Here is a 24435-nt window from a genome sequence, read left to right on the forward strand (position 1 = left end):
AACATGTTTTAATGTATAAAGTTAAACCTTTATTTTTATAGGCATACACTGTACATAGCCGTAAACTCCATTTTGTTCATCTCTATTGAGAAATCTCATTTCAACATGGGCTTTATTGTTTTAATGAATGAAAAAGAGCGTGAATAACAAATCTGGACGTAAAAAAACAAAGAAAAGATGATAAGTGATATTTTACATTCACATGTGGGGGACTTTTAATATTTGGTCAAACACTGATAATTTTGCTTTTCCCATAGTCATAACCTTGCAATGGTTACCTTTAACACAGCTGTTAATTATGCAACACATCCACATGGTTTCAGTCTTTTTCTGCGTGGAATTATTTGGCACTTATTTGATTTTTTAAAGGAAGACATTTACTGTGTGACTAGTTCATTTATGAATGATTTGCCTCACAAAGTGTGAAGGCCTCAAGATCATGTAAACGTGATGAGAAATGGTAGATTTGCATGTGCGTTGCTTTGAGTACCAATAGAATGGGGAAATGTGTAAAATTATAACAGAATGAGATCTCTTCACCATCATCTACAGGTTACATTCAGTCAGTCGGTTTCTTGTCTGGTTGCCTATTTTTGCAGAACAATGATATAAATGCACAATAACTTATTTTGCCATAAAGATGTGGTGGTGATGCTAGCTGCTGAAAAGGTTCACAGAGGAACACACCAAGATGTCAAATCTGGTCAAGTTCTTCTGAAGAACAGCCAGCGGGTAACATCACACTACGATACTGAGTGACTGCACAGAGCAGCATCTGACTGAAGCTAATGCTGTGGCTAACATGTTTAATGGTTTGTTTATCCAAGAGACAGCACATGCATTTCACTGATCATCATTAGGTACGATGTAAAAGCTTGCATTAAGTATTGAGAGGTCAAACAAAAGCCAGTCTATAAGTACAGTAACAAAACTGCCGAGAGAGTAAAACGCTGTATGATGGGCAATCGCAGCCTCTTTGCTTTGACAAGATGGAACAAAAATAAAATGTGTGATCCTCTTGGTGCAGTAAGCAATACAGATTAAGAGTATTTCCACTTTAAATAGTTTCATTTCATAAGCTTGGCGTATACAGTCTTGCAAGGTGGTTGAGTTTGGGCAGATGAGGGGGAGAGCTGACGGCTGTCACTGAGGGAGGTGGTACGCTGTCTGCAGAGCAGAGGCACCTGCAAACAGCAGGGGGGGCTTTCTATTTTTGGAAGTGCAGCAGAGAGAGCAGACAAAGTGCCTGCACATAGAAACTCATCAGCTAGGTGTGACGCTGCAGAGAGGGACAGAAGCGTTAGTGGGTGGCTGAGGAGTTAAGGACAGGTTATGGAGGTAGGCAGCAGGTGCAGCTAAGTCATGTCTACCTCCCTCTCTATGCCCACGTATTTGAGGGCATCGGCTTGGCTGTATCTGTGGGAGGGAGATGAAGTAAAAAGTCAGAGTTAGTAAATGCTATCTGCAGAAACCAGTAATACAGACACAAAAAGACAGCGGCCTTCTTATTTTATTTTACTTTGAAGCGGCTGGAGAGTCACAAAAAGGCCTGTGACTCTACCTGTAGTCAAAGAAGAGCTCCTCTCCTTGCAGGATTGCTCGTTTGGCAAAGATTCCAATACGGTGGTCTCCATTCACCATTACCACTGCAATGGCAGCAAACACAACATCAGCCAAAAAACACTTTTTTTCAACCCCCCCCCCCCCTCCCCAAAATCCTCTGCATTCACATTTCAATTCAAAGCAGAACAAGCTGACTCAGTCTTACCTTTTGCGTAACAGTTGGGATTAACTGAATGATTTGCGAAGCGGATTTTGTTCCCTTTTCGTGTGGCATCCACGACAAAGTCTGGTGAGAGAAACAGTCCATTAAGGATTAATTAATACACTTTAACTGTGGTTGGCTTATGACACCAGAATAAGAGCGAGGAATACTTGCCATTGTTCAAGTTGAAAAGGAAGCTAGACATGTATTTGTCATAGATTCTGCCACGTCGGTCCGCCTCATCCTGAGAGATCAGCTGCTCATGCACACACACACACACATACACATGTTAACACTATACGTACAAAACTTCAATCAAACTGAGAACTTATGAATACCACAAAATTGCATGGACTTGCCTCTCCGCAGTACTCTGAGATGAACTCATTCTTCTGAACAGGCTCTTTGATGAAGGTGCCCCACCCGGCGACATCCGATGGTGCCAACAGCAGGTGCTGAGAGAGGTCAAATACAGGTTAGAAGACACCACAAGCCATATGAGGGATCTACAGACTCCTAACTTCACCTTGTCTCCAGAATAACTGATTATCAGATTTCAAATGTTTGACCATCAAGACCTTGAAGGGTTGTACTGTACCTTTTTTAGGCCTCTCTGGATGCTGCAGTTCTTGCAGGAGACCACTGTGCTGTCCCAGTGGTCCGCAGCGCCGCAGGTCATGCACAGATCTGGGTCACACTCCCTCACGGCCAGGTAGCAGGGACACTGTTTAGTGTTACACTGTGTCTTACACCTGCAGCCTGGGAATCGGTTCTGGCCTGGAAAACATTTAGATACACGGCTGCCTTGAAAGGGGACGTGACGAGAAGGTTTCGGAACAGACTGCATGCGGCAATACAGAAAGATAATACATTGTATGACTTGGCAGAATACAATATGAAAATGACAGATAATTCCATTTTAAAATGCAGTTGCAGCACAGAGGCTCAATGGCTGAGTAATGCTGAGAAGCTCATCTGTCAGGGACCTCTGCTGGCAGATATGCTGAAATACAATTTTGCAGAGTGTAACATAACACCCTCCGGGCAGATGAACGGAAGGATCAGGCAAGAATAACCGAAATGTCTTTCCAGCAGCCGCTGCCTGGGGAAAACCGTCCATAACAGGGGCTCCAGGCCGCATTTGTCTTCTCTGTCTTGCCGTTTTAACCTTCCATTCCCAGCCAGAGTGGATTTTATGTGTCTGTATCATCAAGCATTGTTTAGCTGGAACTGTCTGACTCATACTGATGTTGGAAATTATGTTGTATATCAGGCACGGAGCCTCTCACATCCCTTTGATTTCTCTCCAAGTCTTCAGAGCACACACATGTGCAACTGGGGCTGCTTCCTGTTTGACCCCAGCTCTCCTCTGCTACGGGAAAAAGCCGAGGTAACAGTCAGGTAAGGAGGAGGAGGAGGGGGGAGAGAGAGAGGGTGACTGAGCCACAACAGATGATTTAATGAGGCAAAACCATCTTTTCCAAACCATAGCAAAATGTTTACTTCATCTTATCCTCTGTCTCCATTGTATACTCTCCAGAGGGTGAAATACAAAATGCATTCCACCACCATGTGGCCATTTAGGAAAACACAGTTCTGGGTCATTGCTGCTGCACCAAATGCCTCATTGTGAACGCAGCTCTGTATTAAACAGACACCCACCTATTCCCGCCAGAGGACAGTTTCTCCTCTGACTGCTCCCAGAATACTGCAGAATTGTTTTACATTCTAATACCCTGCGCTATTGTGGCCTGGCAAAATGGCTTTAAAGCTACAGTGAGCTTTCAGTGGAAAATGTGGTTATGACAAACTGTCTTCTCTCTTTTTTTAGCATCAAGGCAAAAGCACACTAGGTATGTGTTGTTGTTTGCATTGAAAAAGAAAGGAGCACACAATATGTGACAGATTGGTGACACAGGCGAATAAGAAAAGTGACACTCACACTCGTTCTCGCACTGACAGAACTTCTCACAGAAATTCTGTGTTATCACACACGGGCAGGAGCTGTCGCATGGGTGGTCAGGGTGGTCACATGGCTGGTAGTTGTACACCTGATTGGACGAGTTATCTGGAGCAACAGAGGACAAAGACCTCAGAATGACACACTAAGCTGTGCTGTATTTTAAAAGGGATGTTTTATTGTAGGATGAACATACCTTTCTTTAGCTGAATCTTTGCCCATAACCTGCCTCATCAAACAAACACAATGAAAGGGTTTATTCAGTTTTGTCAAAAACTCCTTTCACTTGCTCTACATGGTATGAATGGCAGGACAATAGGATAGAAATTTACATATTAGACGTCCAATTAATTTACGCTGCACAGACTTAGTGACAAAAATTGGGGAAGACCAAATGCAGCTTTAAAACTAATACATACAAAACAGTGCAGAATACCCTTTTTAATTTAATTGTTATAAAATTATCTCTGCATGACTTAATCAGTTAATTAATTGATTAATATTTTTATTTATTCTGGAAGTGTCACTGAAGGCCAACCTCTGTTTTGCAAGAGATCATGTTATCATGATGTTTCCATCATAGAACAACAGGTGATATCTTGCCTGTGTTTCCTTTTCTTCTTCTGGGGAGAGATGCCTCCATCCTCCAAAGGGACGCGATGAATCAGGACCTCCTTCACTGCAAACTCGTAGACCTGGGGGAAATAAAAATGACGCAAGCAACACCACAATGTGAAAATCTGACACAAATGTACGCAACTTTTAAGAGAATTCTTTCTTCATCGTAATTATCTTGTAATGTAGTGGCTCTCAAAAGAAAAGCACATCGCCATGATTACGCCACAGAACATCCTGCCCCCGCCATCCTCTGCTTTCAAAACTCCACTGCAGAGGCCAAACACACACACACAAACACACTCATACACAGACACATATACACACACACACTACCACTTCTGGCAGCCAAAGCCCAGATTTGGCCTCTTCCCTAGGACACGGACATACATAATGATGCAGCTGGTTTCTGCTTTTCCACTCAGTTAAGCAGTGGGCGGGGCCCTCTGGATACCAGCAGGGCTTTAACAGACAGTCCAATACAGACTCTGGATTGTGTGGATGTAGGAAAGAGGCACTACAAGGGTTAGATGTAAAGGGGTGAGGCTGTTTTAAAATGTCTCAGATGGATCTAGATCTGTTTTTCCTGCTCTTTATTGGTAGAATTGTGCTCAAGTAACTCAGAAGCTGTAATGTTCTATCGAAGCCTTCTTATACTGTACATAACACATATCATATTCAGTCGACATAAAGCTGGGAATGTCTATGGCTGAATGACTGCATAATGAGAAAGCATGTGAGACGTCACATCTGGTAAGCATCCCTGTTTATGGTGCCACATGCTATTCTCTCTGTAGTCAGCCCAATTACCCACACCATAAAACCGCAGGCACAGGATACATGTGTTATTATACTCGCACTGACGCAAACGCAACAGAAAAAAAGCAACAAAAGTATGTTGTCTACTTCATTTCAAAACAACTATGTATCAGTCATAGAAGGTCCGAGTTAATTGCTTAACATTTAAAACTACATTTCATAGCTAATATAGCGTGTAAACGACAGATAAAACAGCTAATAACCTACAGTTGCGCAACTATTAATGTTAATGCTTTTTCTCCGAAATTAAGACCTAATTTCTTATAAATGCTCTTGCCCCTCCTTCCTTTTTGTCACCATTCCCTTTGCTTGGCTGTGGCTCCATTTGGGCTGTTTTGTACACTAATTGCACCATGTTTAGGTGGTAATGATGACCTCTTTATGTTAAAATCCTACATGTAACAACTTAAAAAAATAATTTGTGTAAGTATAAGCCAGAATTTGTTTAAATATATGTACGATTAATTATTATATTTCAGTAACAGCATATTATCTTTTCAAATGGTGAAAGAATGCAGCAAAACTTGTGCAGTGTCTTCTGCTTATTGTATCAGTGGAAACATGCTGAGATGGGGAAACCTGTAAGATGTGTGAACATTTCACCTCTTTGCAGTTCTTTGTACCGATGAGGCGAGCGATGGAGCAGAAGTTGTTGAAGTATGTGCCGTGCAGCACCCTAAACAGTGATTCCTCCGCCCCGCTCCATTGGACCACACAGCATGCCTGCTGTTCCCCATCATCATCCCCTGGACGTAGCTTAGTGGGAGTCTGGCATCGCGAATTCCCCTCTGTATCATACATACACATACAGAAACACACCTCAGTATCACTGACTACTCTTGGCAAAAGTTTTGGAATCTACAGACTTGAAGCTGAATACACACATAAACACTTTTCTATTACTTGGTTTTGGCAAAACGTTTATGACAGTTTTTATTTGCACATGAACATCAGTATTGCTGATTTAACCATACAAGACACAAATACTGCTAATTCTGGATGCCATTTTTGTGTATCTGTATGTACACGCACACGTGCACACACATGCAGGCACACATACACATACACACATACACTCACACAGGACCTTGGGCTTTGATTTATCTTTTTGGATATTCAAGACTGATGCTCGCACACCCACAGCTCAAGGCAGAGAGCCGAATGTTGCTTGGCAACAGGCTGAATGCAGCATTGCTGCGGCCACATGCTCCGTCACCCAGTATCTTTATAAATCAGCTCAACAATCTGTTTTTTCCATATTATCTCAACACGTGTGAGAGAGTCTGCTGAGTCACTGGCTGAGCACGAGCGATTTCCAAACCTAACAGAGGCTGCACTGATGGTGATGAACAACAACCTGAGAGCTCAAAGAGAAAGAGAGAAAGATAAAGAGCCCGGGGAGATTGCTCTTATTTCCCTCCCACTGCTCTCCACATGAAGATGTCAATATAAATGAAAAAAAGAGAGAAAGAAAAAAAACCACAGTAGGAGGAGGGGGAGAGGGAACAAAGTGTTTGTGTTGGGTCTGAAGCATGCAAAACTAATGGTTGGTTTATTTTGCTTGGCAAGAGAGAGCTGATACTGAGAGGAGATGGAAGAGGGGAGACAGAAGAGAGAGCAGGATATGACTTAAAAGCTTTCATCTCTCGCCAAATTTCACTATTCTGTAGGGCTGCAGTCAGTCAGGGCAAACAGCCTTACAGAAAGGGAGGGATCTGGAGGAGCTTATGGTAAATGATGCATCTACTTAGTCATACAGTGACTCAGAGCCTGAGAAACACATTAAAATAACTGTGAATGGAGCAGACAGTCTTCATTGCACTACGAAAATTTACCAGATTTTTACATTTATATATTATCAATACTTTAAACTTTAACCATTGTATTCACTTACACCTGTCTAGACAGAGCACCTGGTGGTTTCAAAAGCGGTGAGATCAGAGTCCTACCTGAGGAGGATGTGGTTTCGTGGTCACTGTCACCCTCTTTGCCTTCCTCAGCGGACCCAGATGGCCCGGGACAGTTGGAGTTGGTGGCACGTTGCTGCCTCCGCCGTTTCCGAGACCTCTGTGACCGCAACATATTCTGATCTACAAATTCTTTAGCCCCTTTCTTCATAAGAGGACATGAGATAGTAAAAAAAACAAGCGCAGAGTAAACAGCGAGATATAGAGAATGCCACAGTGTACAGAATGCATGAATGATATAGAAATGATTAATCAACTGTGGGCTTGGCGTACCTGTAGCAGGAAGCAGTCTACACCACATGGTTCAGTCTCCATTCGAATCTCCTTACTTTTCCTCTTGTAAACATTGGGTGTAGCATGAAAAGCTTTATGAACAGAGATAAAAAATATTTAATAATAGGGTCAGTGAGGTAGTTAGTAGTAGCAACTGGTAAAAATTACTTGAGCGTGAAACATTTCTAAGTATAGATAGGCATTTGAGAAATTAATCTGCTGCAGGAGTGATAATAAAAAACAAATTAAGCCATTACGGTGAAGGAAACAGTCGTATTTGAAGCAACGCCTGCAAAAGAGCGTGTGGAAGGAGTGTAGCGACTGCTCCCGCTGCACAGACTTAGCAAAGGGTCCATCTAGGTTGGGGGTGCAGAGTGGGGGCAGCTTGACTGGGCTGGGGGGCTCCAGGAGGTCCTTGTACCTATGGAGGTTACAGGGAGAGTTTTAGTAGTGATCACCTGTTTACAGTTCTTTATGCCACACTATTAGTATGCTCATTCTGAAGTCAGTGTTAGGGCAAAGATGTAGATGTTTCCTTCTAAATAAAGCTCTTTTAGAAGCTGATATAACTGCTCCTTTGAGTCAGAGAGCCTGAGAGGGAGCCACCATTATTACTCTCCTCCCTGACAGCTTGCGTCTCCATGGTGAACACTAAGCAACGGTCTGTTCAGCATTGTGCACACAGATCCCCCAGTTTCATTTCACTTTTCTTACTTTTCCTTCAGCTCCTCCGTGGTGCCCTTGTAAGGGAACATTGAGGCGATGGCTGTAAATATTGTATCATTGGGGATCTTCTTGCTGCTGGAAAGGTCCCTCGCTTTGGGAGACAGAGAGAAACAGTGAACAGAATTTGTTATACAAATAAGCCAGTTTTGTCTACACACCAGGTTTTGATACAGATTCTCAAATAAATCTTATGTAATATGTTCTCTCAAACATGTTGCAACGGTACAGGAGTTTTCCCAAAGCTCAAGGCCGGTCAGCAATAACATGTTCCGAAAACAGTTTCTCTGTGAAAAACATGACGTAATGTGAGCAGTGTAGTTTTCGTTTTTCATAATATTTTATTCATGAACCCTTCATCCATGTACGTGATTGTGTACCAGTAGCTGAATAACTGTGTGTCCAGGTATGCTTCCATTTCACTATCACTAAGTATTGGCAGAGTGTGTATACAGCCTAGTTTCCCATAAAACCTGGTACAAGAGGTCATTAAGTCCTGTAATTAGAGATGGGTCATATCAGTGTCATGGACAAACAGGTTCCCTCACAAACAGTACCCATGTGCAGGGACACAGAGGCAGCTTTAAAGTAAACAATGCCAGTTCAGGAACTGCTGTGGCAGGGTGACCCTGTGGCAGCTGTGCAGTGTAAAAAGATGAACAGTACTCGCTTTGTTCATGCTGCAGCCCTCTTGTTCTCTCACAGGACAAAGTCTGAACTCAAAAACGCACCAGCTGAAGACTTTCACACTCTCACCCTCAGTAGTGTTCCTCCTCTTCCTTCGGATGAACGCCACAGTCCCAGCTTTCGTCTCCTCCGAACCTTCCACTGAGCTCCTCCTCATCGCTCTCTCTTCCTCCTTCTTCCCCGCCACCTCTGTCGTCGCCGCCGCTGCTGCTGCTGCTTCCTCCTCTTCCTCCTCCTCATGGTCAGAGTACTGGCTCAAGGCCTCCACCAGCTGTTTAAAGATCTCGTCGCTGATAAACCCCCCCTCTGGAAGACAATTATTGTGTAAGAACCTTACAAATGTCAATGTCTATCCCTTAAATATTTGTTTTCCACAGAAAGGCTTAAGACTGATGTCAGCTGTACCATCCGCATCTAATAAACCCAAGTTCTTGAGAAAATGTTGCACAAATACACAGCATATCAGACTGACAGCAAATACAGGATGGGATTATGCTGTCTGTGCAGACAACTTGATGGGATGGAGCATTCAGCACACACCTCTGTCACCATGGACACCATCGTAGTTGTCAATGAGTTCCTCCAGGAAGGCCTCGTCCTGCTCCAGCACCTCATCACCCATGTATGGAATGTTGTGAAGGAACGTCTCATCCTCTACCTACGACAAAAAACAAAAACGATATTAATTAATATTACATCATGCATACAAATAACATTTGTGCATTGTGCCTTGCCACTCCCGACAAGACAGGTGTGCAACTACCTCATGCCACACTTCACAATGCCATATGTGATGCTTCTGAGGAGCTAAAGCCAAAAATATCAAATTAACAAACAAGTACATGAGTCTGTCAGTAGTAAATGTACATAAATGGACCGGAAATAAAATAGATATGTTGTGTTCCAGTATAATCTTCTGCAGATAAAAAAATATGCATTTCCATCATAAAACTTTTTTGGAACAAAGTAAAACCTCTTAAATGATGACATGTGTTCGTGAGTTTGATAAACCCAAGAATCGTCCATTTCCATTTAACTCATGAAAACCGTCAAAAATTGGAATCATCTGAAAATGATGCAATAACATATAAAATCTGCCTGCATTTGTAATAAAACTGTAAATGTATCATCTACAATACAGCATGATTTATTTCATACCATGAAGTTGTGCTGCAGAGGTGACCAGGAGTACATGAAGGGGATTCCTGCCACTGTTGACAATGGTCTCATGGCAATGGCTTGAGCTTTGAATGCTGGGAAACCAAACTCCACTGTACACATCTGTAAGAGGTGGGGTTGGGGTTGACAAGACGATAGAACAGTCCTCAGGATTATTACTGTACAATCAAACACACATGCTGCTCAACCTCCCACAGGGAAAATAAACCCAGTAAACACAATAAAGCGGACCCTGACAGCATGTGTGAGGAGAAGGATGCTGTTATGCCCTCTGGCTGTTTGTATTCTGAGCTCCCACAGGGCCACAGACCAATATTAGACCTCTGTGTGATCCGTTTCTGGCACACTGCTCTGTCCTAAGATATTTAATTTTAGTAACACCTGAGAGCCAGGTAGGAATCAGAGCAGAACACTGTGCTGGAGAAGAGGATTCAACATGGTTGCGAGGAGTTTTCTCACAACACATTCACACAGTAATAATAGATTGGATTACTACTTGAGCCTTCAGGGATATGAAGGCAGAGCTGGACAGTGTTGTGTGGCCTGTAGCCTCTCTCTCTTTAGCACACCATACACACACACACACACCTTCTTGTTGGCCACAGCTCCACTTGAAGTTGACAAAGGGATGGACTGAATCCTGAGCTTGGACCAATCTTCATTCAGGAGATTTGTCTGTTGCTCAATTTTTTGCCTGTTGGTCATGAACAGGGTCTAGAAACAAACAGAACAAAGAGCACGTCAAACATACTGTAAGACACACACGCAACAGGCACATAAACATACACAGTGAGCGCTGCATATTAAACACACACCTAATGCAGGTCCCCCATGCTATGCATACACACAGGCACATACACACACTGGCCTTCAAAACAGAAATTACACCTTACTTTTTTTATATATGCAGAACCGTCAATACCGAGTTAACCCACCTTGACCTCCTCTGCTTTTTTAAGGCGTTTTAACTGGCGAAGGCGCATATACTCAGACTTGACCCTCCGTCTCCACTCCAGCAGACTACGGGAGGGTGCATAGGAGGACGGCTGAGGTCTTGGGGTTGGTGGGGCGGCACCGGTGGCAGGGGCTGCAGTTTCAGCAGCTGTTTCCTCCATGGCTCTTTAAAAGGACAAAGATACAATTTAACCTCCTTAGGTTATAAGATGCATTGTCAAATTAAGCTTTTTGATCCCCAAATATGAGTATAAAAGGTGCAAGAGAATGATTGTATTTAATATTTTCATCAGAAAAATACAATAATATCTCTAAAAGGCCTTACATAGTCTCTGTGGTACTCAATAGTAAGTGTATAATGAACTTAAAACTGTTTTCATCACTTATTCTATCATAACAATCCTCAGTAATACTACAAACAGTTGTATGCTCACAGTCCTTTTCTACATACTGTTGTTAGAACACTACATACTCTTAAACAGATATAAAACTTCCCCATTCACCCTCGCTGAAAGTCTATTTGAAAGAGTGCCCCCCTCTGTTGGCAAAACAAAATTGTCATTAATGTAAAAAAAAAAAAAAAAAAAAAGCCTTCCACGGTAGTGCTTTAAACTGCTTAAGGGTACGACTGCTTTCAGGCCCCCCTTTTTTAAATCAAAGAAGGCAACTGACCAAATAATGAACAAAGAGACCCATCATGTGCACATGAATGGATAAAGTCTCGATTAATTTAACAGCACGGGGCATCCACATTGCTCAGGAGTGGGCGTGCCTCTTCAGAAATGCAATATGAAGCGGAGAAGAAAAGTGCGTAGTACAGTTTTTCTATGTTTCATAATCACCTTAGTGGACATCAACTTCCTTGTCTGAGCGAACACATAATCAGAAACAAGTACAAAGGCAAAACTGAGCTCGGGAAACTGACACAGTGCATTTTTTTTTCCGGACTATGAGTCGTGCATACGTTTCAGCCACAGCTATGAAGTGCGCTACGTCCTGTAGCTGCAGCCCTGTTCAAACAGAGGCTACACCAGTATCCATTTAAATTTGGAACACTTTAAAGACGTGCGCACCGAGCACCACAATGACAGCACGTTATTCTGGCGGACGCGTGTGCACGTCTGCGATCTACATTCAGTGTCGCAGTTATTAAATACCTTCAAATCCACGTCTTGCGTCCTATTTGTTGCGACAAGAGCCCCGTAACACGATCAAGTCCCTCTGTCTCTGTGTGTGTGTGTGTTGTTTTTTTTTTTTTAGTAGAGAGATCCAGAGGAATTAAAGGCTGTCTTTGCTATGGATCTGACGCAGATATCGTCTCCGCACGGCGAGGGGATCTCAGAGAAATCCCTACGTTATCCATGGGCATGGTGCTGGAGGTTGTTGTTGTTGTAGCTTACAAATAGCTGCGCACTTGGCTTGGTTGAGCCAACCCGAGCAGGAGGGTGACGTCTTTATTATGCCTTTCCTAGCAGAGGAGGATTTATTACTATTCTGCGTCCTGGGAATAAAAAGTAGCGTGGAGCAGCTACGGCACAGCACAGCTATTTACACGCACACACAGGAACTGATGCAACTGTCCACAGCGCTAGATCGCCATCTAAATGCGTGAGGGCATAACAGTCAATGGGTTTTAAACGGCGTAATCGCATAATGTTTAAAGATCCCACAACCTATTTAACAGCAACACACAACTGAGGAAGTGAACATATAGTACAGTGAGGTAAACTCGGTTAAAAAAAGATGCCATAAATAAATGAAGCAATGTTACATTATAGTGAGTTTTGGTTGAAATATAAGCATTATGAAAACTGAAACTGAAAAATATTCACATACTTGATCTGTATCACCGGAATGTGCAGATTCACGTTACAATACGGTTAAAAAAAATAAAATGAATGACAAATTAGTTAATAGTTGAAAACTGTCCCTCTGTTTCTTATCATTCCTATGGACTTGTATCGGATGAAAAACAGTTCAGTTGTTGTTCCACCTTCCTCCTCCAGGGAGAACCCGGCGCATTTTAATTCTTCGTTTTGAAGACGCTGGATGAGGGTCTTATGGCCACTGATGCCATCACGTACTTCACGTAAAATGTTGATTTAGAGTTCCTAAATTGAAAACATGTCAAAGAGCAAAAAAAAAAGGAAGAAAAAAAATTTAAAGTGGGGTATTAGATTTAGGAAATTATCAGCCTGAGAATGATTTAAAGCCACTATTTTTGGATATCTAAATCAACCTCTTATATGAAACAGATCATTTGAAATGTTTGCACACATAGTAGTGGAAACATTTTTATGGGGACTTTTCAAAAACGTCACATCCTTTTTGGAGGGGGAAGGGGTGAACCACATGTATCCTGGTGATGCATCAGATTAATGAACACATGATTCTCTGCTCTAACCTGATTTGACCTCATTTACAAGTGCTAATGTGGCCACTACTTGTTAGCTAATTTACTAATTAACCTACACTATAGCCTAAAATAAAAACACACAGGCCTATTATCAGCTAATAATGTGTATATATATGTATATATGTGGGTATATATATATATATATATATATATATATATATATATATATATATATATATATATATATATATAGCAAATACCAATTTCTAAGTTACAATTTATAATCCACACCTACTAGTTGATTTCTGTCATCCAAATGAAGTTAATATTCTTGTAAGTAAAGTAAGCAAAGTACTTAAAAGGTATTTCTAAACCTCATATAACTTTTAACAGTTTAATTTAATAGAGGAACATTTCATTCACAGCATCACATTTTACATATATTTAAAGTGACAATGTGGAAAAACAAGACTAGGCTACTTGTTTTTTTTTTTTGTTTTTTTTTCTAGTTTAGGAATCAACAGACATTCCTCAAAATGTGTATTATAAATAGTCTATAAATACTCAAAATGCACACGGCTGCTTTGACAAACATGCCTGTTTTCACTCTTCACAATAGAGGTTATAACAAAACATTTTTTTGTTAGCGTCTCTAACAGACAACAGACATTAAAACTCAGAATATTTTTCAAGAAAACATTTGATATTTAGTTTCACCTCAAAGAGAAAAAAGCAAACATTTTCTCAGGACTTGTGCTAAAAGCTAAAGCAGGAAGACAATGTTGGGCTTATACAGAATTAGTGTCATTTCTCAGGACTGTAAATAGTGTCCCATCTGTCTCCATGACAGTAAACAAAAGGGATGCAACATCTACAATGGGTTACGGGTTAGACAAATAGGCCTAGAAACAGGGAATGTGATTCAAAAATGTGTTTAATTTTGTATTTAGTATGTTGAGCTTTATTTTTTTTTATCCTCTATTTATATTTAACATCCAAGTGGACTAGTATGTAACACTTTAAAGATCCAAAACCATGGCTCGCTTCATTTATTTATTTGTTTATACGCTTGTAGGTTTCATGTTGTGAGTGTATCAGGTCTGGTCAAATAACTAGTTTATTGATAAATGTAGGCAATACTGTAACATGTAATATGTGACCTTGTGCCATATCTAACAATTAAGACCTTATTATCCATTCATAATTTTCAATGAGGTCATTGTCTAGGTTAGGGTGAACTTTATACAAAACTATTATGGATAAAAAGAAACACAAGATGGCACTGTTCAGCTACTTTTCATCCTACAGTGTGATGGAGCACATGCCCCAACATGCACACACACTCACGCATTTGTATGTCTAATTCGAATAAAGGAACCAGGCTCGGCCATGATTTGTCCTGATATCATGCTATACCGGTATAACTGACTCAGTATGTTTCTCTCTGATCATCGTGTTGTTGCTAATCCTTTCTTCTCACCGCTTTTGCTGTTTTATGCTGTGCATTCCTGGTCACTAATTATGCATTCAATGAGCAAAAGTAGCCTATCTCAGACGATACAGCATGTTTGGCGAGTCTACAGTGGGATTTGAAATAGCCCGTGCCATGTTGATACTGAACTGTCAAACAAAAGCAAACACACACAGGAAGATAAGCCCTTTCAGCAGGAAGTTTTTAGATCTGTATAATGTAAACTGTGCGTGTTGGTCTTGGCACCTGCTACTGGGATTCATATCTTCAAATATGTTGCAGCATTTATGATCTGTGACAAAAGGCTTAGAGATGAAAAGATGCACAAAGTAGTTAATGAAACAGCTACTTTTTAAGTCATTTAAAATATTATCTGACTATGATGCGTGAAGCATTGATTCACATGGAAGAGAGATGAGCCAAGTAAACTTCCACTTATTCTTCTTTCTCTCAACAGGACACTTGAAATATTTCTCTTTCCTTGCAGGCGAATGCACTCAGCTGTTTAACTTCACTTCCGCTGTAAGTTTGATGCAGATGTATTTAAGTTTCTATTTGTGGGGTTTTAAAAAATTCCATTACATGAAAAAGAGCGGCCTAACCAATCTGAAAATGAAATGTGGAAGCAATTTTGGCCTCGAGATACCTGGCCCCGTCCCAAGCTCAGCAGCTGAGAAAGTGCACTCGTCCTTCAGTGACGTTGATGAGTGCATCAGTTTCATACTGGAGATCCCTGCTGCTGCCTCTCTTCACCACAGAAGCTCGGTGTGACGTTAAATCCAGAGGTGATGGGAGGGAGGTGCCTGTTATCACCAGTGATGGTACGATTTAACACAGCACTGATACAAAAAGCATTCCTTACTCACCACCAGTGATATACTTGTACAGTAAATCTCATGCTCCATAGCAACAGACATAGCAACACATAATCTGGAAAATGTAGTCCCCAGTGATGACTGATAAAAAATATACATCAAAATAATATATTTTGAGTGTTAAAAGCGTAGTAGTAACATGCTTTTGGATCGCTACTGACAGGCATGTATGTCTTTCATGCTGTGAGTTGGCTTCACAGCTACTGGTTGTAACATTTAAGCAGCACAAAAATTGCTGTTCCAAGCTGCCATTCAAGCAAAACATGCAAAACATAAAAAAAAAAGAAGAAGTTTTCACATATCAAAATAGCAACATGAATCATTTCAGTTCAGCCAGGATTTTAAGAAACCATTGCAGTGTGTATTACTTGTGATGATAAAAAGCACCAATCAAAGGCAAAGGGAGAGAGAGAGAGAGAGAGAGAGAAAGAGAAAGAGATGGGTCTCCCCCCAACTCCTTTCTATTTGAAAACAGAGGGTGGGATGATAGAAATAGATGTGTACCGGTAGACCACAGTAGTTCTAATCTTATCAGAGGCTCTCTGTCCCGTTGTGGGAATACGCCCATCCTAGGAAATGAGGGTTTCCTGTTGTTTTATAGAGCCTTCCTGCAAAAAGGTTGAGATATGTAATCCCTACTCACCAGGGAAGACGGACAGAGCATTGTCAAGCAAAATGACAGCCACCAGTTTCTCACTTATGTTTTCTGGATGTTTTGTGACTCTGCTCATCTGGGGTAAGTAGAGGATTTACAATGTCCGTTTCTTTACTCTTATGATATAACGTCTTATAACTGCTTGCCCTCTATCTCACCTCTCAAGAGGAATGCTTAGGAGCTTTCAGTGATTGAGTGGCTTTTAGAAAGGAGCTTAGCTAGTCTCATGATTGAGTTTTACACTTAGACAGTTTGGTTTAAGGGTCATAGAGTAATTCTGATCAAGCTGAGACAACAAATTTGTTTTTAAAAATGTTGATGTAGTTGGTTGATATCATTTATTTTTACAATGAATGCTGTAGTTATTATTTGCTCCTTTTTTTAATTGAATAAGATCTTATATTCTTGTGAGAGGGGAGTTATTATACACATGTTTAAATGTCCTTCAGTTGAATATATTAAGATTTCCTCATAGCAGTGGCAGACAAAGGGAGGATGCAGGTTACTCTTTGTTATTTCCTTTACCCCCTCTACTTCTACAAGTTCTGATGTTTGAATATAAGGATTATCTGTCATAATTCAGTATAGTTCTTGTTTCCAGTTTGAGCATTTTTTACTTCAATTCTAATATTCAATTTATTTCTCTTATAGCAGGGCACACAACAGTGGTTTGCCTGGTTGATGAAAATGAAAATTTAGCCGCGCAAACAACCACAACAGTAGGTATGTGTATTTTTAGTTGTTCCAAATATGAAGAAAAAAATATCTCATACATAAGTGGAAATACTTTTACTAACCTGATATCCTTTCTCTACAGCGTATCAATCAACAGAGATGACGAACAGTAAGTTTACAGTTTAGCCTTTCCTCTATTACACAATTTTAAAGACCCTTAATTATTCTTCTGTGTCTCCCTGACTGTGAATGGTCAGGTTCTGATTAATTCCTACTTTAATCATTGACCTGACGTACATTAATGCTATTAGCATTTAATATGTTTTATAATTATATTGTGATTAAATATTTGTGTCCTCTGGGGGATTGTTTTGGATCAGTTCCTTAAACTCATTTGCTTGGCCTGGAACTGACAAACACAGAAAGCAGAGCTCAGAGATCCTGGTTTCTGCCAAGATCTCCTTGTGTGTATTATCACGAGAATCCAAGACAAACTCCTGGGGAGGTCTCTACCAGTAAGGGGTCAACAGCAGTAGACACAAGGCCCATAATGGTTTGAGGTTGAAGGTTAACTGAAACCTTATTATGAGCGTCCCCCCCCCCGGCTCAACTTCCTGAATTTGTTCGTCATTCACCCCATGCAACGTCTGTGATCAACGCATGAACTCCGAGTTGTGAAACAACTGGAACTTTGGAGCAGCGCCCCTTTCACTGTTCCTCATCCTGTGCCTTCCTTTTTTTTCTTTCCCCTGACTGTCCCCCCTCCTTCCCCTGCCAACTCCCCCCAACTCTGAACTCCTCCTCTGCTGAAAAGACACATTTCCTGATGTCATTACTAAATCAAAATGCTGCTCAGCAAACAGATGTTGTGAGAGGCCCAACATGTGGATTCAGTGACATAAATTAACAAGTTAGTTGTGAGAAAACATTAACCATACATTTTGTTTCCTTTCAGTCAATGAGACCACCTTTCTCACACTGCTGACAGTGAGAAACAACCTTACAGATGTAGCACACTCATGAGCACCCCATGACATAAAAAGCAAAAAGTTTCCCACACTTGCAGTGGGAGTATGGGAAAGTTTTGCTTTACTATCAAGATATTAAACAGCTGATCAGCACTGACTAACAAATTCTCCCAGGTTTGGTCAAATTAACCTAAATATGAAAGCATGGCTGTCTGCTCCACACACCCTGCAGAGTCATGATTACATCCACCCCAAAACGCTAAGCCCTAAATGTTTACTTATGTTTCCTATTTGGCAGAGGCAGCCCAAAAGGCAAATAAATCACATGCTGTGAGCTGGCCAGGCCTTCGACTGTGAGAAACTGAGACTAAAAAGCAGAACAAGAGTTAAAGAGTAAAGGGTTTTCAGATGTGAGTCCAGCCCAGCTTGGGTGTGCTCCCTTTTATTTGGGAGAATGGAGAGGACAATCTTTGTTGCCTCCACCCCTTTAAAAAAGGAAGAAAATCCTAAAGAAACGTGTGTTGGAGAGGGGAAGAGCTGCTGCCAAGGCGCAGGGCCGTCAGACAGATCTTCGAAGAACATCTGGTAACCGCGGGTAACACTGTTTGGACATCTGGTAACCGAAGGTTACACTGCGTCTCTTCCATCCTGTCGGGTTTCCTGTTATGCCTCGCTGTACACAGTTTAAGAAGTTTAGGTTTATTATACATGGTCCGCAGTTGGGGAAAAGGCACCTTTATTCATTTTTTCTGACATGAAGGGAGTACTTGGTTTCATTGGGGTATTCCTCTCCTTTCTCTCCGGTGAGTGTGTGGTCTCCCTTCTACAGCTGCAAATGCCTTCCTCAGTACTGTGAGGGGAACTCATGAGCTACAATAGACAAAAACATTCTTTGCATTGAAATTTGCTAGGATGCATGTCTTTTTTTTATTGATCTGAACTACAAGGTGTTACCTAGCAAATTTTTAAAAAACTTTGTGTTGACTGGCAGTGCCAATAGTCTACATTACTGTTTGATGTAATTTTTTTTTTTTTTTTTTAAATCTAAACATATTATTTTTCTCCATTTTAGATGCCACTCATGGAGACCCTGGCTTGTCATTTGGTATGTGACATAACCTTATAACCATATGTAACCATACAACATATATATAATTCTGTGAACAAAGAGTTCTTTATTCAATGCAGATGTCCAACACGTCTTTATTGTCATTTTATAATCTGTCTCTCTCATTTTTTTGACTCTTTCCCCCTTTCTCTTCTCCTCTTCATTTCATGCAGGTTGCGGGAATGGTTCTAACTGTAGGGAATATTGTAGCTTCTGTCAACAGATTTATAGAGGACCAACAATGGATTGTCTTAACACATTATTTGCACATCTATGTTTCCTCAAATTTGAGAACGCAATGACATCACTAAACAGCACTGACTGGTGCATTTGGGGTAATGTGAGCAGGTAAGTAGAATGTGCTTAGTTCTATATTTACAGGTTAATATCTTTAACATTAAAAAGTGTTGTTAAATATTTGCCAATTTCTGAATTGTCTTTCTCAATCTCCCTGTCTCCACACTGCAGTTTCTATAGTAACTTCAGCCTTTGCACAGAAGAGATATCTGACTGTCTCCTGATCCCATGGCCCAACCCTCTGGTGGAGAAGACCTTTGTGGACATTCACTCCAAGTTTTTCATGGATTGTCCTACAGAGGAGCTAAGTGACCCACCACCAGTCATTGTCTTTGCCCTGGTGATAACTCCCATCTGTCTGATCCCTGCCATGGTTAGCCTTGTGGTGTTCAAAACAAAGAATGGGGATGGCAGCTCCTGATAATCTGGAATCTCTGCTCTGATCATGATCACCATCAAGTTTTTGACCTATGCTTCCCCATCTCTCCTTACCTGAGGACCGCAGCTTGTTTACACGTAGACCTCTGCTGCATTTTCATCTCACCAGAGACTTTGCAGAGTACTGAATCTTCATGCTAAGTTTACCTACGCTTCACAACATGGACGAACTCTAAAATATCAGCCATTGAGGAAACCTAACCAGACACAACACTGATTCAGCGTGAATGACATAATTAGTCGCATCACAATTATTGCAGCTGTTCAATAACAAAGTCCTTGGTGTTAACAAAGACTTACTGTGATAAAATCTGTTATTATAAATCCTTGTACCATACTGTATCTCATTAATGCTTTTAAAGAAATGATTGTGACAAAAGTTTTGTTTTCAACCACCGACTTGAGATCCGACACTGATCGTATTGGTCACATCCAATTTGCACACAATATTCAGAAAACAGAGCTTGATATTGATTATATTGAAGAACCCAGTATTCAAGGTTATGATGACAAAAGCTCTGGAGCTTGCTAAGTTGAAGGCAAAATATATTTGTGTTGACACTCCTCATTATGTGGGACACCAGTTGTATTGATAAAAGACAAGGTAATTTTTTTTTTTTTATCACTGAACTTAACTCTGCTCTTGGCTTCTATTAGAAAATATATGTATGCGGGGGACATATGCTACCTAAACTGTTTGATGAATTTCAGTTTGAATTGGATGAAGATATGTTGAGCTATGAAAAGGATTATCTATATGTTCGTAGGGAGGACAGAACAATGACTATAGTCCGAAGCATGGACCTGGTTATGTGAGTCAAAGTGTATGGAAGGTTTGGGGGTCAGAGGTTACAGATGGGACACAATGAGCGGGTACGCCCAGAAAAGGAGCTCTCTTTCCTATTTCCTAGTATGAAATCCTTCAGCACTTTCCTCTGTCCAAACACTGACAATCCTCATAACCATATGGTGAGCTAATTAAGGTGAACTTTATCTAATATCTCCAAACAGTCCAGACAAAAGATATTTAACTTGTCTGAGCAGCTTAGTGATAAACACTGAGTGACGACAGGAAGAAAAAGTATTATCTTTCGCCTGAATCATGACAATGTGTTATATATATATATATATATTTTTGTTTTTTTTTGTTTTGAATGACGATAAAGCCATTGTAAGGGCTTTCAGAACTGGAACAAAATGTTTATTTATATACTGAGTTTAATTTCTGCTATTGTCAGGACTTAGTGGACTTACTGTCTGAGAGAATACATCCTTCCTGCTCTCACACCATGTACTGTATACAATTTGATATACTTTTGAAAAATATATTTTATACAATTGAACATAAGTTTGGATTGTTGGCTGTCGCTTATTTTTTACTCAGAAGCAGATTGTTTTTAAAATTCTGGCTAAAGCACCCTTTAACCTTTGTAAGTATTCAATTAAACACTCATTTCCCTTGAGTGCTGTACAGATGGCATTGCTTTGTGCCTCAGGTAATGTTTCACTGTATCTTCAGTGAGTGGTATATTATGGTGCAGTTGCTATGCTGCGCAAGTGCTGGTGTAGTGAAGGAAGCAGTGACAGCAGTCATGTATCACACCCTCATCTGGCACACACAACACTGCAGGGTGGGCCTGTGTTTGTGTGAATGTGTGTCTGGCAGGGCTGGGTGGGAAAGTGTGTTAGCTGACCTTCTTCCTCTCTAGATGTCGGGTCATCCTCTTCCCCACCCCCTTCTGATCTCATCCAACTCTGTGTTACTCCTCATTATTACAGCACACCAGAAACCCTTTGTGATGCCATTGTGCAAGATGTGGTTGTGAAAACAATATTAATCATGTTCTATTAGTCACATTACATCAATTGTTTCACAAAACAATATGTGCGTGTGTTGAGTACACATGTCAAATATCCAAGCTCATGATATATATGTTTAAAACATATTTTCAGTCAGGAAACTTTGCCCTCTAGTGGTTTTTTTTTGTGACAAATTGCTTTATCACTCAGTAGCAGGTTTTCATACCAGCATTTACCAACCTGACTGTCATCTTGAAAAAAGTTAAATGTGTAAAAAGACAGCTCAAAATCACAGACAAAATGTTAGTGTTTCCCAGGGAACAGTGGTATCATCGCAAACCCCTAGTTTACAGTAACAGATGACCTGCTGTTTATCTGTGTATACACATAAGCAGCATATTAAATACATATCATCTATAGATAGAAAGAGGATGCCGAGTCAACAAAGCTGATAATTAAAACTTAACTAGGGTCTGTAGTGTTCACATCTATACTATCCATCCTTGAAAAATACCAGCTAACTGTATCAGAGCGATAATGAGGTCGGTATTTTACAAGAAAATCTTTTTCTTTTCTAAAAACATTTTTAAAAAAATCCATATATTGTGTATGTATATGTCAGCAAGAAATATAAGTTACTGCAAAATTCAAACTTGGCGAGCTTGCACGTGCCAGACATCCTCTGGACTGTGCGACAGTGCTGTGCTGTATCACTGGGAATCCTTCAAAGCAGTATATAAGGCCAATAGGTTATTCTCCAGCCCTTCAGCTGTGCCACCACACAGTTACATAACATTTTGAGATGCCCCAACTTGTACTGTATATAAATCAGCTGCCATGAACACAATCCTATGGGCCTCAGTTTCAATGATCTGTGCTGACACTCAAGTGGGTTGACTTAATGCTACGGGGCTGTAAATGCTCTCTGAAATGGACCAGGGAACATGTCTGCAGTCCTTCAGATATATTTTGTTATGTAAAATCTGTTGATCTGGGATGATCTGGGAATAAAAAGTCAGGAATACTTATGCAATTAATAACACCAAGTTTGCTGTACACGGCAAAAGCACCAGTTAAAAGTAAGTAGAGTAAAAGTAAAACTGACGCTAAACATTGTTTGCTTTTCACTTTGAGATTGTGATGTTCCAAAAAAACAAAAACTACAATGACTAATGACTCTTAAAGTGGCTGCATGATAGAAACAAAACTAACATCGCAGACGTTCCTCAGGGTCAAACAATCACATACTCAGACAAGTGAATTAAACACAAGCCACAGCCACATCTGGTTCCCTCATTACAACTGTACTCAATAAATAAAGTCACAGGATCTATGCAAATAGATTCTCTTGAAACCTCCTTTAAAAAAAAAAATCATCTACTATTGGGGATTCATCTGGTATTGGTAGCATATTATTTATTAGTATTGGTGGTATATGGTTTCAAGAGGATCTGTTTTTTTACAACGTAGTTTCTTTACTATGATCTATGACATGGTGTTTATTATATTTTCGAAAACTAAGACACAGACTGCAGTTTGTTTGCACAGCACTTGAAGATACTAGACCTGCAATAGTGATCACACCCATGAGCCACAGCTGCGTCTTCAGTTGCAGGGTGGCGGGTTTTGGCTCCGGAGCCTCTGTGGGAGTCTCTGGGTCTTCTCGCCGTGGTAGCCGATGACTGTTTTGTCCCAGGGATCTGGCAGAGTGGAAGTTGGAAGAATAGTGGATAAGGGAAACTGTGGCTTTGGCTGCGGAAATAGTGGAGGTGGCTGATAGTGTCAGCGTGTCTGCTTTCCTATGAAGGAGTGTTCAGCAGCATCCATGACAGCAAATCAACCTTATCAACCAGCTAGAGCAAGTCAGTTTCCTGGAGTGGGTCTATTCCAAACTGGAGAGGCAAATCTGTAGAAACTTAAGAAACTCAAGTGCTCTTCATCACAGGTTTTCCTCAACGATGAGTTTATTGGAGCATGTGCACAGTGGACTTTTGCCAGACTTGATGAAAATTAAAAGATTGTACCCATTGATGCGAGTCATTCAGTGTGACATGAGTAATTACTTTGTTGTGCGAGATCCAGGCAGCTGGCAGTGCTATGTCAGAGCTGACCCTTCAGCTGGATGACACCGAGCTGGCAGCAGATGACTCTATATTCAAGTAGGTTTGACATCAAAACTGCTGCCCGATCAGTCAGAATAAACTCAAAGAAATACAAAGCATGAACAGTCATTTTCTACAGCCAGATGACAATTTCAGTGACAAGAGACAGAAATATTCTCGAGTCACCCAGTGATGATGGAAAAGGAGCAGGGTCTGCTCTAATCTGTGAAGATCCTTTATGAGTAAACACAGTAGTTTTTGTACAGCTAAACTTTAGTCTGATATTCACAGGGGGAGATACAATAAATTCCAATATTTTTGAGGATTTAAAACAATGAGAAACGGAATTGAATAGTTTCATGTTACAAATCGACCTTTTAAAATACAACATTTATGGGAAGATTCACCAACTTTGCAGCCATAGAAGCATTAAGAGAGAAACATCATGGCGGCTTGGTGTCTTGCAATAATGGACTATAGAAAACAGGCGAAGTTATCAGTATTGTTACATGATACACATCTGTGCCACTCTGCATGCTGAGAAATTCCAACATAACAAACTAACATGATGAGACAATTTCCAAAGCCTGCCAGGAATAACATGACCTTTGAACTTCACATCTCAGCTGAGTGAATTATGAACAGTCTGTGGAATATGACCCACAGAAATTTTGGAGTAACAAAATAAACCTGCAGAACAATGAGACACATTTTAAGCTTAAAATATTCGACTTTATTGTTTTACCCT

At 40.6% G+C, this 24435-nt stretch overlaps 2 protein-coding genes across 6 annotated transcripts; one reads left to right on the top strand and one right to left on the bottom strand.

The window, feature by feature from the left end:
* Positions 1 to 6: 6 nt before the first annotated feature.
* Positions 7 to 13080, bottom strand: ezh1 (enhancer of zeste 1 polycomb repressive complex 2 subunit). 4 transcript variants are annotated; one of them, XM_042392157.1, is made up of 20 exons: positions 12779 to 13080; positions 10924 to 11107; positions 10577 to 10702; positions 9968 to 10090; positions 9350 to 9467; positions 8879 to 9115; positions 8114 to 8216; positions 7657 to 7820; positions 7400 to 7491; positions 7109 to 7271; positions 5763 to 5947; positions 4329 to 4420; positions 3922 to 3950; positions 3708 to 3833; positions 2364 to 2542; positions 2125 to 2220; positions 1940 to 2021; positions 1769 to 1849; positions 1562 to 1646; positions 7 to 1416 (listed from the first exon to the last, which is right to left on the bottom strand). In XM_042392157.1, the coding sequence occupies exons 2-20, from the start codon at positions 11101 to 11103 to the stop codon at positions 1356 to 1358; spliced, it is 2322 nt and encodes a 773-aa protein (XP_042248091.1). In that variant the 5' UTR covers positions 11104 to 11107; positions 12779 to 13080; the 3' UTR covers positions 7 to 1355. The 4 variants fall into 4 exon arrangements, with proteins under 4 accessions (XP_042248091.1, XP_042248090.1, XP_042248092.1 ...); XM_042392156.1 differs by lacking the exon at positions 12779 to 13080 and adding an exon at positions 12100 to 12542; XM_042392158.1 differs by lacking the exon at positions 12779 to 13080 and adding an exon at positions 11785 to 11961.
* A 2151-nt stretch (positions 13081 to 15231) lies between these two features.
* On the top strand, positions 15232 to 20164 carry ramp2 (receptor (G protein-coupled) activity modifying protein 2). 2 transcript variants are annotated; one of them, XM_042391682.1, is made up of 7 exons: positions 15232 to 15590; positions 16246 to 16380; positions 16954 to 17022; positions 17117 to 17143; positions 19015 to 19047; positions 19224 to 19398; positions 19519 to 20164. In XM_042391682.1, exons 1-7 carry the CDS (start codon positions 15473 to 15475, stop codon positions 19766 to 19768), a joined length of 807 nt encoding a protein of 268 aa, XP_042247616.1. In that variant the 5' UTR covers positions 15232 to 15472; the 3' UTR covers positions 19769 to 20164. The 2 variants fall into 2 exon arrangements, with proteins under 2 accessions (XP_042247616.1, XP_042247614.1); XM_042391680.1 differs by having other exon boundaries at positions 15238 to 15590; positions 16951 to 17022.
* The last annotated feature ends 4271 nt before the right edge of the window (positions 20165 to 24435 follow it).

The sequence above is a fragment of the Thunnus maccoyii genome, chromosome 18, assembly GCF_910596095.1.
Source record: "Thunnus maccoyii chromosome 18, fThuMac1.1, whole genome shotgun sequence".
Lineage (NCBI taxonomy): Eukaryota > Metazoa > Chordata > Actinopteri > Scombriformes > Scombridae > Thunnus > Thunnus maccoyii.

Coding starts and splice junctions, on each gene's coding strand:
- ezh1 (XM_042392157.1), bottom strand. CDS start 11,103: ATGGAGGAAACAGCTGCTGAAACTGCAGCCCCTGCCACCGGTGCCGCC. Junction 10,091..10,576: donor GAGCTGTGGCCAACAAGAAG/GTGTGTGTGTGT, acceptor CACCTCTTACAG/ATGTGTACAGTGGAGTTTGG. Junction 9,116..9,349: donor TGGTGTCCATGGTGACAGAG/GTGTGTGCTGAA, acceptor ATTGTCTTCCAG/AGGGGGGGTTTATCAGCGAC.
- ramp2 (XM_042391680.1), top strand. CDS start 15,473: ATGAGTGCATCAGTTTCATACTGGAGATCCCTGCTGCTGCCTCTCTTC. Junction 17,023..17,116: donor GCAAACAACCACAACAGTAG/GTATGTGTATTT, acceptor CTTTCTCTACAG/CGTATCAATCAACAGAGATG. Junction 19,048..19,223: donor AGACCCTGGCTTGTCATTTG/GTATGTGACATA, acceptor CATTTCATGCAG/GTTGCGGGAATGGTTCTAAC.